General features: G+C 37.6%; 3 protein-coding genes and 2 non-coding genes across 11 annotated transcripts; 3 read left to right on the top strand and 2 right to left on the bottom strand.

The window, feature by feature from the left end:
- Positions 1–440: 440 nt before the first annotated feature.
- LOC111454320 (U-box domain-containing protein 45-like) lies at positions 441–5,427 on the top strand. 5 transcript variants are annotated; one of them, XM_023095766.1, is made up of 6 exons: positions 441–612; positions 1,528–1,622; positions 2,111–2,296; positions 2,474–2,581; positions 2,665–3,833; positions 4,418–5,427. In XM_023095766.1, exons 2-6 carry the CDS (start codon positions 1,572–1,574, stop codon positions 5,295–5,297), a joined length of 2,394 nt encoding a protein of 797 aa, XP_022951534.1. In that variant the 5' UTR covers positions 441–612; positions 1,528–1,571; the 3' UTR covers positions 5,298–5,427. The 5 variants fall into 5 exon arrangements, with proteins under 5 accessions (XP_022951534.1, XP_022951532.1, XP_022951533.1 ...); XM_023095764.1 differs by having other exon boundaries at positions 441–690; XM_023095765.1 differs by lacking the exon at positions 441–612 and adding an exon at positions 697–854.
- A 236-nt stretch (positions 5,428–5,663) lies between these two features.
- TRNAK-CUU lies at positions 5,664–5,736 on the top strand. The gene has a single exon. It is a non-coding gene; the product is annotated as a tRNA-Lys (tRNA).
- A 233-nt stretch (positions 5,737–5,969) lies between these two features.
- On the top strand, positions 5,970–6,046 carry TRNAK-CUU. Its single transcript has one exon. It is a non-coding gene; the product is annotated as a tRNA-Lys (tRNA).
- Positions 6,047–6,225: 179 nt separating this feature from the next.
- LOC111454325 lies at positions 6,226–8,461 on the bottom strand. Of its 2 annotated transcripts, XM_023095778.1 has the most exons (3): positions 8,145–8,461; positions 7,975–8,022; positions 6,226–7,348 (listed from the first exon to the last, which is right to left on the bottom strand). In XM_023095778.1, the coding sequence occupies exons 2-3, from the start codon at positions 8,004–8,006 to the stop codon at positions 6,430–6,432; spliced, it is 951 nt and encodes a 316-aa protein (XP_022951546.1). In that variant the 5' UTR covers positions 8,007–8,022; positions 8,145–8,461; the 3' UTR covers positions 6,226–6,429. The 2 variants fall into 2 exon arrangements, with proteins under 2 accessions (XP_022951546.1, XP_022951545.1); XM_023095777.1 differs by having other exon boundaries at positions 7,975–8,461.
- Positions 8,462–8,981: 520 nt separating this feature from the next.
- LOC111454321 (nucleolar GTP-binding protein 1-like) lies at positions 8,982–12,238 on the bottom strand. 2 transcript variants are annotated; one of them, XM_023095770.1, is made up of 3 exons: positions 11,955–12,238; positions 11,591–11,675; positions 8,982–11,261 (listed from the first exon to the last, which is right to left on the bottom strand). In XM_023095770.1, the coding sequence occupies exon 3, from the start codon at positions 11,251–11,253 to the stop codon at positions 9,223–9,225; it is 2,031 nt and encodes a 676-aa protein (XP_022951538.1). In that variant the 5' UTR covers positions 11,254–11,261; positions 11,591–11,675; positions 11,955–12,238; the 3' UTR covers positions 8,982–9,222. The 2 variants fall into 2 exon arrangements, with proteins under 2 accessions (XP_022951538.1, XP_022951537.1); XM_023095769.1 differs by lacking the exon at positions 11,591–11,675.
- Between the last annotated feature and the right edge of the window lie 72 nt (positions 12,239–12,310).

Below are 12,310 nucleotides of genomic sequence, written 5' to 3'. Positions count from 1 at the left end.
TTTTTTTTTTTTTTTTTTTTTTTTGCACATAAATCCAACGAAGGCCATCCCATAAATTCAAGTCCTGCTCTGACAGACATTTGTCAATTTTTTTTTAAATATCGATTTGCTTCACATTTTTTTGGATTTAAAAAAAATATATATTTATTTATTTATATTAAAATTTGAATTCGTTCTGACTCATGATTTGAAGAACTCGAACTGTTATTGGTTTAGGTTAGATTTTTTTTCAGTTTGATTTAAGATTGATGCAAAGATTTCAAAAATATTTAACATATATTAATTAGAAATAAGATTATGAAATTTGAGTGATTAATGTATATATATATATATATTTATTTATTTATAAATGATTAAGGAAAAAATGACTAAAAAATAGAGGTATAGTCGTAATAAATTGTTATATTTTTTTTAAGGATTGTTTTTGCTTTTTCAACCGTCTTCCCATTGGGAAGAAAAGAGCATAAATCGTCTTTTCCTCGCCGTTCCGAGAAATCTGCTTACCTATTTTAAACATTTATTTATTTATTTTTATTATATTATTTAAAGAAGAGTATCTGTTCTTGCGCGGGGACGGAGATGATTAATGGAAAGAAAAGGCGCTGAGCATAGGTAGCCTCTGATTCTGTTTGTTTTCTGAGACAATTTGTGAATTTTATGAAGCCTCCTTGGTTGGCTCTGTTTTTTCTGGTACGTTTTCTCTGTTTCAAATCTGTTTTTCTTTACTTTCCACCACCTGATTCTCCCATTCTCGATTCTTTTTCTTTTCGATCATCGAATTCGTTCCGTTCATTTTGGCGAAGATTTGAGCTTCATCGTGGTTTGCTTGCTGTGTATTGGTTCATGTAACAGAGGTTTGATTTGACTTGATTTCTACATGTTTGTTGTTTTGAATGCTTTTATGCAATGGTTGTTGTTGTTTCGGCAAGATCTTCTCTCAGGAAGTCGTTTTTCGAATTTCTTGTATGTAGATATTCATTTTTTTCCGATTCTGAGGCTTGTAATCCCGGCAATACGTATCTATCTCTGTATATTCCGTTTTTGAACCTTCAATTCGAGCTGATGGAAGATTTGTTTAAATCAGAGTTCATTGTCTGTTATCGCGGTCTCTCAATTTTTGTCTCCTTTGGTATTTGATAAAATGTCTAAATTAGTCGGCGTTTCCCTAATTATTCGTCGTTTGATGGATAATTGAGTTGCTATTTATCCTGTGTCTTTTTATTATTTTCGTCTATTCTCAGATTAGCGTTCTGTGAATCTCGTTCTCGCACCGTAGTATAGGACAATTTTTACGCGCCACCAATTCTTCTAAGTAGTCTTTTGTGGCGTCTCAATTTCAATTATTAATAAGCTTTAGGTTGACTCATAGGCTCTCTAATTTGCTTGTGAATAAAAGTAAAGGAGGATTATGTTAGCTAAAGCAATAATGGTTTGCTTTTATAATCATTTTTTTTCTCTTTTGTGTCTGTTAGCTGTAAAGAATTTCATTGCCTTCTCTAAAAATTGTTTTATAATCTTGCAACGCAGATGACATAACTTTTTAGTATAGGATTTAACGGTGAGCTTGAACAATGGATATTACGGAGGTTGAGGAAAGTCTATTTGCAGCACGTGATGCCAAGGTATGTGGAATGGATTAAATTGAAGTCGTATTGTGTTCAAAAGTCTTTAAACTCTCGAACCCTCCTACATCCTGATTGGCGTGATTTTATCTTCTGTTCTGTTTTCACGAATTATCTATATCGTTTAGTTAACCTTGTGTGGTGTGGGGTTTCATAAATACTTTGTAAGGAATCAGGAATAAGTGAGTGTAATTGTACTGTGGTTTGGCTGATTCGATTTGGTTTTGGTTGAATATTTAGTTACATGTAAATTTTGTCGTATGTGTTGGGTTCATGATGATCTGAAATTTCTTGCACCATTTTCTACATTCACAACAAATTTGGCCTTCAAGAAGTGTGATCAGACGACTAAGGGGTAAAAGTTCGGTATTTTGTAGAATGGTTTTTCAAGTTAATCATTTTGGCTTGCTCTTGTTAGAAGTTAATGCTTCAATCAATATTGATAATATGGCACAGGGTAAGTAATCTAGTTTCATCCTTTGTTTTAGCTACATGGAGGAATGTGCAAGGCTCTTTCTTCAATATATTGTAAAGCATCATCAATTTTCCCTTCATTGGAAGAAGCACGACCTCGGAGCAAATCTGGTATCCAGGCATTATGCTCGTTGCATGTGGCACTGGAAAAAGCCAAAAATACTCTCCTACATTGTACAGAGAGCAGCAAACTTTATTTGGTTAGTACAATGATTGCATCCCTTAAATTTTTCCTATTCAGTGTAGCTGGCTCTATGGGGTTTTTAGGGCCATTAGCGTCATACAGAAGCACTAATTTTTAACCCGATGGTAATGAAGTTGTCATGGAGCTTTTCTGTTACTACTTCGGTTCTTAACATCTTTTTTGCATGTTGTAGGCTATAACTGGGGACTCTGTCCTGTTGAAGTTTAAGAAGGTAAAATGTGCTCTACAGGATAGCCTTCAACGCGTTGAAGATATTGTTCCACAGTCAATTGGCCATCAGGTACCATAATCTTTGGTAAATCTTATTAGTAAATACTGCTTGAATATTGTGCTGTGTTGACACCCTTTTCATTTGTATGTCAGGTTCAGGAGATTATGAAGGAACTGGATAGTACTCAATTTTTCCTAGACCCTTTGGAGAAGCAAGTTGGTGAGGACATTATTGTATTGCTCCAACGAGGACGAACATTTAGCAACACTGTTGACAACAATGAGCTTGAGACTTTTCACCAAGCTGCTATAAGACTTGGAATAAACTCCTCTAGAGCAGCTCTTGCAGAGAGAAGAGCACTAAAGAAACTAATAGATCGATCTCGCACTGAAGAGGACAAGAGGAAGGAATCAATTGTAGCATATCTTTTGCATCTCATGAGGAAGTACTCCAAGTTATTTAGAAGCGAGGTATCTGATGACAATGATTCACAGGGTTCTGGACCTTGTTCACCCACTGTTCAGAGCTCTCTCGAGGACAGTGGACCTGGTGGAAATGGACAAGCCTTTGAAAGGCAGCTAACAAAGCTTGGTACTTTTAACATGAAGCCAACAAATCTCAGATTGGAGCAGATTCCCCTTCCACCTGATGAGTTGAGGTGTCCTATATCATTGCAGCTTATGTATGATCCGGTCATAATTGCTTCCGGGCAAACATACGAAAGGATTTGCATAGAGAAGTGGTTAAGTGATGGGCATAACACCTGCCCAAAAACTCAACAGAAACTTTCTCATTTTTCATTGACGCCAAATTACTGTGTTAAGGGCCTGATTGCAAACTGGTGTGAACAGAATGGAGTTCCTGCTCCTGATGGGCCTCCAGATAGTCTTGACCTCAATTACTGGAGGCTATCCGAATCAGTGTCTCTAAATTCGTCGCCTGTGGACACAGTTGGTTCTTGTAAGTTGAAAGATGCTAAATTTGATCTGGTTGAAGAAAAGGGTACAACCGAGGAGATCAAAGAAAATGTAGTGGATGACAACTCTGCTGAAGACCAGGAGTCCGTCACAAATATGCTTATTAGATACGAACAGTATTTGAAAGTTTTGAATGAAGAAGCTGACTTGAGGAAAAAGTTGGAAGTTGTGGAGCAAATAAGACTGTTGCTCAAGGATGATGACGAGGCGAGGATTCTTATGGGAGCTAATGGATTTGTCCAGGGACTTCTACGCTACTTGGAGAGAGCTGTGCAAGAACAAGATGTTAAGGCTCAGGAAAGTGCAGCAATGGCTCTTTTCAACCTTGCAGTCAACAACGACAGGTTTGTAGCCTTCCCAATCCTTTTGCCTCAATTGCAGTCTATTTTTCTTTGCTATATATTACACAGCATATCAATTGTTTGTAAGGTGTCATGTATGTGAAGTAGTACACTGTTTTTCACTTTTGCTTCTTTTATTTAGCAATAAGTACCTTCACATTTCGAGCACCGATAACTCTTAACTAAACTATGTGAACAATTAAAAATCAAGCAGTTCAATACGCAAAAAGGTGTGCAACATTTTAGTTCTCTAAAACCTTCCTCGATTTAGAAAATGTGTACAACTAGATAGATTTTACATCATTTACCAGTACTGACTTGAATGAAAGGAATAGGAGTTGGGTATTGAAATGCTTCAGATTGTTCAATGAAAGAAATAGACCGTTTAACTGTTTTCTTTTATCCTTAAGAGTTGAAAAAAGTTCCTTTTATTAATTTGATAAAAGTAATGCTAATTATTGAAGTTATGTACTCTTATGTATCTTTATTCAGACCTTTTTTTTTCTTTTCTTTTTTGCAAATGCATTCCTTTTGATCTAAAATTATAGTGTATTATATATATGATGTCGGGAAACATATTTTCTCAGGAACAAGGAAATAATGCTGGCAGAAGGTGTGATTTCATTGTTGGAGGAAATGATTATGAACCCAGATTGCCACGGATCTGCAACGGCCCTTTATCTCAATGTCTCCTGTCTGGAAGAAGCCAAATCTATTATCGGCTCAAGTTGTGCAGTCCCGTTCTTGACTCAACTCCTCCACACTGATACTGAAACACTATGCAAACTTGATGCACTTCACACACTTTACAATCTCTCAACCGTGCCCTCCAATATTCCCAACCTGGTTTCTTCTGGAATCATCAGGGGACTTCAATCCCTTCTTGCTGCCCCTCTTGGTCGAACATGGACCGAAAAGTGCATAGCTATCTCCATAAATTTGGCTTCAGATGAATCAGGTATAGATCAAATGGCATCTACTCCAGAACTCATCAGTGGGTTGGCAGCAATATTAGACAATGGCGAATCCATTGAGCAGGAACAAGCAGTTGCTTGTCTCTTGATTCTTTGCAACGGGAGTGAGAGGTGCAGTGAGATGGTGCTACAGGAAGGCGTAATTCCCGGGCTGGTGTCGATATCTGTGAATGGGACAGCAAGAGGCAAAGAGAAGGCTCAAAAGCTTCTGATGTTGTTCAGAGTGCAACGACAACAGGAGCCACCAGCACCAACACCAACACCGTCACCAACACCAACACCAACACCAACACCGTCACCGACACCGACACCAACACGAACACCGGCACCAACACGGAAACCATCACTGAAACTGACGAAACGATCGGAGAGTAGCGGGACATCCATGCCTGTGGCGGAATCAAAGCCACTGTGCAAGACAATTACAAGAAAAAAATCAATAAGAGCTTTCAGCTTTTTATGGAAAACCAAAGGCTGTTCAGTGTACCAATGATAAGAAACTCATTGGTGTTGTAAATTTAAGTTGATTTTTTCTTTTCTTTTGGGTTTTCATTTAATCTGAAAGATGAGATGTACATGCAACCTGTAATTAATTCATGGAGTTTTGGCTTCTAATTCCCCAACTCATTTGTGATAGACTTCATCTTTGACAAAATGTGAAGATAAAATTTCAACACACACAAACACAGGAATAGACAACCCATCGATACTTTTACTTTTAAGTTTTAATTGGACCAAAGGTAACTCCAATAATGTCCCATTTTCAGTTATCCTTAAAAAAACAAAAATCAAAATTTTTGTATTTTTTAATCTATAAATTTAAGTTTTTATTCTGTAAATGGTTCAATTTTCACAACAAACCCGTCTGTCTCAGTTGGTAGAGTGCAAGGCTCTTAACCTTGTGGCCGTGGGTTCGAATCCCACGGTGGGCGCTCTTTTGTCATTTTTCTTCGACGTAAGGACATATCGTATTAGCTGCTTTTTTAAAATTTTGATTAGTAAAATAATTTTAAATATTCAACAGGCCCGTCTAGCTCAGTTGGTGTAGCGCAAGGCTCTTAACCTTGTGGTTGTGGGCTCTCGAACCCCACGGTGGGCGCTTTTTTCTTTGAGGTTAAGCTTTGTCTTTTTTTGTTTCTAGTTAAGCAACTAAATTTTTCAACAGGCCCGTCTAGCTCAGTTGGTAGAGCGTGCGCAAGGCTCTTAACCTTGTGGTCGTGGGTTCGAACCCCACGGTGGGCGTTCCTTTTGTGTTTTAGTTTTTTTTATTTTTGTAATAATAATAATAATTATTATTATTATGGAATAACAATTGCATTTTACCCAATGTATTATAATCCAAAATCCTATATATATAAAAACTTGTGTAAAAATAAACAGACCATAAGAATCAATGAAGTCAAATTCTAATATGCTCAATGATAACAAACAAAATAGCTTAATTATGTATCAAGATTCAAGTTCTTTCAAAACTTGTGTTTAAAAAATAAAATAAAATAAAATAAAATAAAATAAAAAATATACAGACCCCACAAACAATTTCATATATACAGCATATACACAAAAGATGATACACTTACAAATCCCAGTTCTGCAAAAAAAAAGGTGAGATTGTTGTGATATGTTCAAAGAAATGAAGCTGAACGTGGCATCAAGTTTCCTTTCGGCTTTCCTGTTGGTTTCATCAGCCAACTTGTCTCGAACAATTCCAGAATATCATCTTCCTTTTGTATGCTTCCATTGCTTCCCTCTTCTTCTTCTTCATATTCACAGTCCTTTACCCCTTCTTTTTTACTCTTCATCCCTTCATTTCCTTCTGCTTTTTCCATTTTTGCTTTCCCACTCTCGCTGCCTTCCACTTTTTTGGTACTGCCCTTCTCCTTGTTTCCAAATTCTTCTTTACCTTCCATGGCTCTGTTGTAAGTGCCTTTGCAATCATCTTCCTTCCCTTCCCTTCCCGTTTTCACAACTTCTTTACAACTGCCGTTCATGGCACCTTGTTGTGTTTCAGAAACACACGAGATGGTTCCTTCGGATTTAACTGCTGATTCGGGTCCATTACGACCCTTATTGTAGTTCATATCAACCAAAATTTCCTTCTCTCTAGTACCATCTCTCCCCAAGTTCATTAAAATGGTTATCATGAACTCCAGCAAAGATATGGCGTGGGTCACTGCCCACTCTAGGAGCAGAACCTGGTTGAAGCAGGGTAACTTGTCAACAGCATCCGCAAATTTTCCAGGAAAAGTTTCAACCAAATGCAGAACATCGTCGATCTTGTCAAAAACGAGTCTGGAAGGAGGAAAAATCTTCTCCACAAAGTTTGAAATTGCCAATAGACGATCATCAATGAAGGAGAGGAATAATGACCACTGATATTGCAGAACAAGAATCACAGGCTTCACAAGCTTGGTTATTTGGACCATTTTTCTTGTTGTCGAGCCCAACCATCCATCAAGATTCTGGGCTCTTGAGAAGATGCCGTGGGCTATGGCCAGAAAAGAAACGCTACAGGTGTGTAGTGGACGTCGTGGAGAACTCATCCTGTAGATTAAAAAAAACACAACAAAAATTTGCACAAGATCCACGAGAATAATGAACCAGATAGATTAATGTCAAATTGTTCGTTAGAAAGAGTGTTCCATAGTCTTCAAATCCTAGAGCCTCCGCTATTCTCAAACTAATTTCACTCTCATGTATTTTTCTTTCCTTTGCGTAATCGCAATCCGTTCGCTATGCGAAAGGGAACGCAATGCTCGGGAAGCAAATTCGAAAATAATTCTCGTTCTTTATTTAATCATCCGTTCATCAATAATTCAGTTTTTTATACTTATATCTGAAAAGGTGTTGTTTGATATTTCTCGGAGAGTCAAGAAGAAAATGTTCCACAAAAGAAAACAAACGTGCTGGTTTTGCTAACAATAAACGCCGCATTAGATGATTCGTTTGGTAAGCCCCAAATCTCAGCCATCGAGACTAAAAGACAAAGGAATTTTCTGAATTTAATCAATTCTGCGAAATTAAGTCGCAGATGCTTCCAAATTGTACTTCAAACAAAATAAAAAGTATCAGAGAATTATCACATAGAGATGGAACCTTCCATCGATCCATTACTTCAAAAAAGTCGCAAACAAGATGATAATTCGCATTTGAAGTTCAAGATTTCTTACCTTTGAGTTGTGGAAAGCTCCGCTGAATTCATCAATCACCTAGGAAATCTCCAAGAGTAAATCGCAATAAAAGACCGATCAACAGTTCCTCGGACACACTTCGGATCGAATGGAGAGAAGGAGAGATAAGAGGAATTAAAAGTCGAATTCGAAAGTATTCATATGCTTACCAAAAGAGTGTTCAATGGCGGGAGAGTTTCGTGGGTCGCCAACAGAGGAAAATTCAACGGATGCAAATGCGGGTTCCTGCAACCTGAATTTGCAACCAAGAACTGCAAGAAACGCTTATGGCGACCAAATGAAATGGCGGATTCACCATTTAAGCAGAAGAAACCGTTTCCTTGCGAAATTCTCTCTTCTTCGCGCACTCCTCTCTCTTCAATGGTTTTTCCCTCTCTCACCACTCAAAACAGAAAATAATAATTAAAAAAAAGGGTTGAAACTGAATGAGATTGACATTCTATTTGAAAATAAAATGGAATATATATATCATTCTTTTTCTTTCCCATCTTCCATTTTTCTGCTAAGCTGTTATTTTCATGCTAAAAAAAAAAAAAAAAAAAAAATGTTTTTCTCAATCATTACAGATTAAATTATAAATTTGACTCAAATTAAGAACTATAATAACAAAAATTTAAAATTTAAATTTTAAAGCTATAGAGACTAAACTATAACTTGAATCAAATTATCAATTCAATCGTTTATTTTCCTCTCTTGAATACTCAGATCACACCTGTTGTAAGACACAGGACACATACAAAGAATATAGCATTTCAAAGCTTTGAATGAATGAAGCCATCATTTCATATTGCACGAAGACTCTTTCAAAATGGAAAATACGAAAAAATTGCTCAAGAACTAAGGCTACCAAATAAGATGAACTCCTAGGATTCATGATATAAGACAAAGATCACAATAAAAGCAATTCGAACTCCAAAAAGTGTAGACAGACCAAAGATCAGAGTTCTCCAACAGTGCAAATATGATTTAATACTCATTAAGATCTTGTTCATCCTTCTTCGTAATCCCCAATTATCCATAAATAAAATCCAACACTACAAAATTCAATTGCACTGTAAATCATTAATTTTAAACGTTTAAAAACAATGCTAAACTAGTGAAAGAAAATGCAGAATAAAGAGCAAGTCAAGCTCCAAGCGTAAATAGACCGGTATTCAGAGTCTTCGGATTCTAACAAAATGCAAACCAAGGTAAAGAAACACAAAGCATAAGAATTACCCAAACGTATCAACGCCTGTCTGTTTTGCCAGTAGAACGCTTTCCTGAATACAAGTGTTTTGGTTTCAATGTTGGGATTACTCTATCTGCCTCACCACGACGAGCATTCTTATTCCTCTTCTTCACTGATTTCTTTGCGATCTTTAATGCCTTCACCTTTTGGACTGAGTCCTTGAAACCATCGCCAGGGACAACCTCACTTGGTGGCCGAGACATAGACCTAGATCTTGACAAGGATCTGGACCTCATACGCAGCTTCTTATTTGGTGTCTCTTCATCCACATCCATAGCAGAAGAGCCGTTGGTATCTCCCCTGTCAGGAGATCTCTCCCTCTTACGCCCTCGTGACTTACTACGTGCGCGGTTAATTGCCAAACTTGGATCCAGACCCAAAACTGATAGCTGTCTCCCCATTCTCCCTGTTGTGTATTTCCGGTCTTTATCAAATTTCCTTGGTACAGTGGGTCGGCTTTCTGCAGTGCTCTTCTTGATCCTATGCTGTTGAATAAGCACACTTTTCTTTCTCCTGATCTCAGCCAAAGCTTCTTTTTCCTCAGGAGTCAATTCAGCACCATCCATCTCAAAGTCGTCCTCCGGTTCCTCTACTTGTCTGTGCCCTTCTTCCCTTTCCAACTCTTCAAGTCTAAATAAAATATCAGGATCAATGAAGTCAGAAACATTGTGCCCATCTAGAATTTCAGGTATGATGTCTTCTTTCCATTCATCATTGGCTAATATATAATTCTTCTTCAAACTGGCAGAATAGACACCAGCACCACCATTCTCATCTTCCAAATCCTTCTCAGTTTTCTTAACTTGCTTTTCTGCAGCTTCTTTAGCCCTAGCTTCCAACACTGCCTCCGGTATGCAAGGTGGTCTTTCTTTCTGGTCCCGAGGCTTCGGCATTGCTACATGAAACCGATTCAAGCAATCATTTATCCTTTTGGATTTCATCTTCAATTCAACCCTCTGATTTAACAACCTCTCGCAGGCAGCATTCTTAACAGAAATGACACCTTCCTCTGTCAAAGTGCTCATAGTAAGCAACACCCCCTCTTCACCTGCAGAATCATCTCCTTCACCCATCACAGTTTTCATAGCTTCAGCCTTCATTTCCTGGACCAACTTCTTGTCTTCCTCTGATATACCATCCAGTGGCTGCAAATCAGTTTTGTTGCAGACTATAATCAATGGTTTGTTCATAAACAGAGACTTTATACTGTGAAAGAGAGCTGCCTGCTGAGCAATTGTATAACCACAGGACCCCGATATGTCAAGGAAAAATAGAACAGCAGCTCTCAAATGAGCCAAAGCAGTAATACTACACATCTCAATAATGTTACGGTCCTCAAATGGCCGATCCAAAATTCCTGGTGTGTCAATCACTTGGTACCTCAAATACTTATAGTCAGTGTGACCCACAAAGAGCGACTTTGTTGTAAAAGCATAGGGTTGAACGTCGACGTCAGCTCTAGTAATCTTGTTAATAAATGAGCTCTTACCAACATTAGGGTACCCACAAATCAAAATTGTTCTGGTATTCGGGTCAATTGATGGAAGTCTTGCCATGTGCTGTCTAATCTGCTCTAAGTAAGCCAAGCTAGGCCCAATTCTCTTTATCACAGTACACATCCTTCCAAGAGCAGCAACCTTCAGACACTTGCAACGGTAGAGTGAATCCCCATATTTTAACAATTTCACATAGTCCTTAGCAATCTTACTTATGAGGTTCCTTGCAGTGTTAATCTGACCAAGAGCAAGCTTATAATGATCTTTATTGTACAGAACGTGTAGGAGATCGCCATAAAAAGGATGAATATCATCCAGCCGAGGGAATTCATCGATGATGGTAGAGAGCTTTTCATGGAAGTTCGTCTGCGTATATTTTACTTTCCTCATATAAAACTGTCGCAAACGAGATATGGCATAACCCTTGTGGACAACTGTGGGCGTTTGTCTCTGGGTACGAGAGAGAATAATATCAATAAAATCCTTTCCATTAGGCACCACGGTAATCTTCTTGAAGTTGTACTGCACCATTTTCTACCCTGAAACAAGCATTTGTTTGCATCAAGTTGAAAAAGTAGTTCTCGTGTATTAAAAATAAATAAATAATGTATAAATTAAAATAATAATAATAATGATAATAAATAATAATATGGCTATAGGTAAAAAGATAAAAACCTTCAGAACTATTACTGAAACATGCCGTCTAGAAACTATAAGAAATCATGAAGATAGTTTTGAATTTGAAGTCGGTTTAGTGAGCAAAAAAACCACTAAAGGTAAGATTAGAATACTGAGATGCCAAACAGCAAGAAGAAACAGACATGTCCAACATGATGAGAAGTGCACAACGCAAGATCAAAATACTAACGCCAGAAAATTCAGATTTATTACCCCTTTCGCACCTTTAACACCCAATTTAATCTTATCTCTAGAATTATGAGTTTTCGTGACCCCTGGGTTGGATAAATTTTAAGCAAATCAAAATCTGTCATAAAACAGGAGATGCGAGCCTGATTGAATTTTCGGAATAGAAACTTAGAAAAAAAAAAATAAAAAAAGCACCATAATAAACAGCTTAAATTATCTACGAAGAACGGAGCTTTCAGGTAAAACTAGTTACATTCCCGAGATTCCTATACCCGCGACGCAATCGATTTGTTAGCTAATCGCACACATAATCGTAGAGGCAGCAGAGAAAAACAGAATCGTACTCCAAAAGACAAACAACAAACCTAGGTTTTTCTTCTCCTTCTCGATTGATGGTTCAGAAAACTCAAATGGTAGATTTTGATATCCTTTCCTGCAAACACAACAGAATGAACCCGAGATGTACGTGAAATTAGATAAAAACAGCGAGAAAGCTAGTGATTGAGGAATTGCTTTGTCGAATGAGAGTCGGTTCAGAGATTTCTAGAGAGTGAAGAAGGGAAGAATAGCTAGCTGCATTCGGCCTTCGAAGAGCCGCAGCGAAGAGGAAACAGAGGACGGCTGAAGTAGGGTTTTGGGCGCCACTTATTTTCTGTAAGAATAACTTCGCTATATATACATTTGCTAAATTGCCCTACTTTTTTTTTTTTTTTTTTTTTTT

This window comes from Cucurbita moschata, unplaced genomic scaffold, assembly GCF_002738365.1.
Source record: "Cucurbita moschata cultivar Rifu unplaced genomic scaffold, Cmos_1.0 Cmo_Scf00016, whole genome shotgun sequence".
Taxonomy (NCBI): Eukaryota; Viridiplantae; Streptophyta; class Magnoliopsida; order Cucurbitales; family Cucurbitaceae; genus Cucurbita; species Cucurbita moschata.
Note: the sequence above shows the minus strand (reverse complement) of the source record. Positions and strands in the feature narration are given on the sequence as shown.

Bases quoted from the DNA above. Each gene is read 5' to 3' on its own strand.
- LOC111454320 (XM_023095766.1), top strand. From the start codon at position 1,572: ATGGATATTACGGAGGTTGAGGAAAGTCTATTTGCAGCACGTGATGCC. The intron at 2,582-2,664 runs GTACCATAATCT...TTTGTATGTCAG, and splicing joins CACAGTCAATTGGCCATCAG to GTTCAGGAGATTATGAAGGA. The intron at 3,834-4,417 runs GTTTGTAGCCTT...ATATTTTCTCAG, and splicing joins CTTGCAGTCAACAACGACAG to GAACAAGGAAATAATGCTGG.
- LOC111454325 (XM_023095777.1), bottom strand. From the start codon at position 8,006: ATGAATTCAGCGGAGCTTTCCACAACTCAAAG. The intron at 7,349-7,974 runs GTAAGAAATCTT...TTTAATCTACAG, and splicing joins GAGCTTTCCACAACTCAAAG to GATGAGTTCTCCACGACGTC.
- LOC111454321 (XM_023095770.1), bottom strand. From the start codon at position 11,253: ATGGTGCAGTACAACTTCAAGAAGATTACCGTGGTGCCTAATGGAAAG.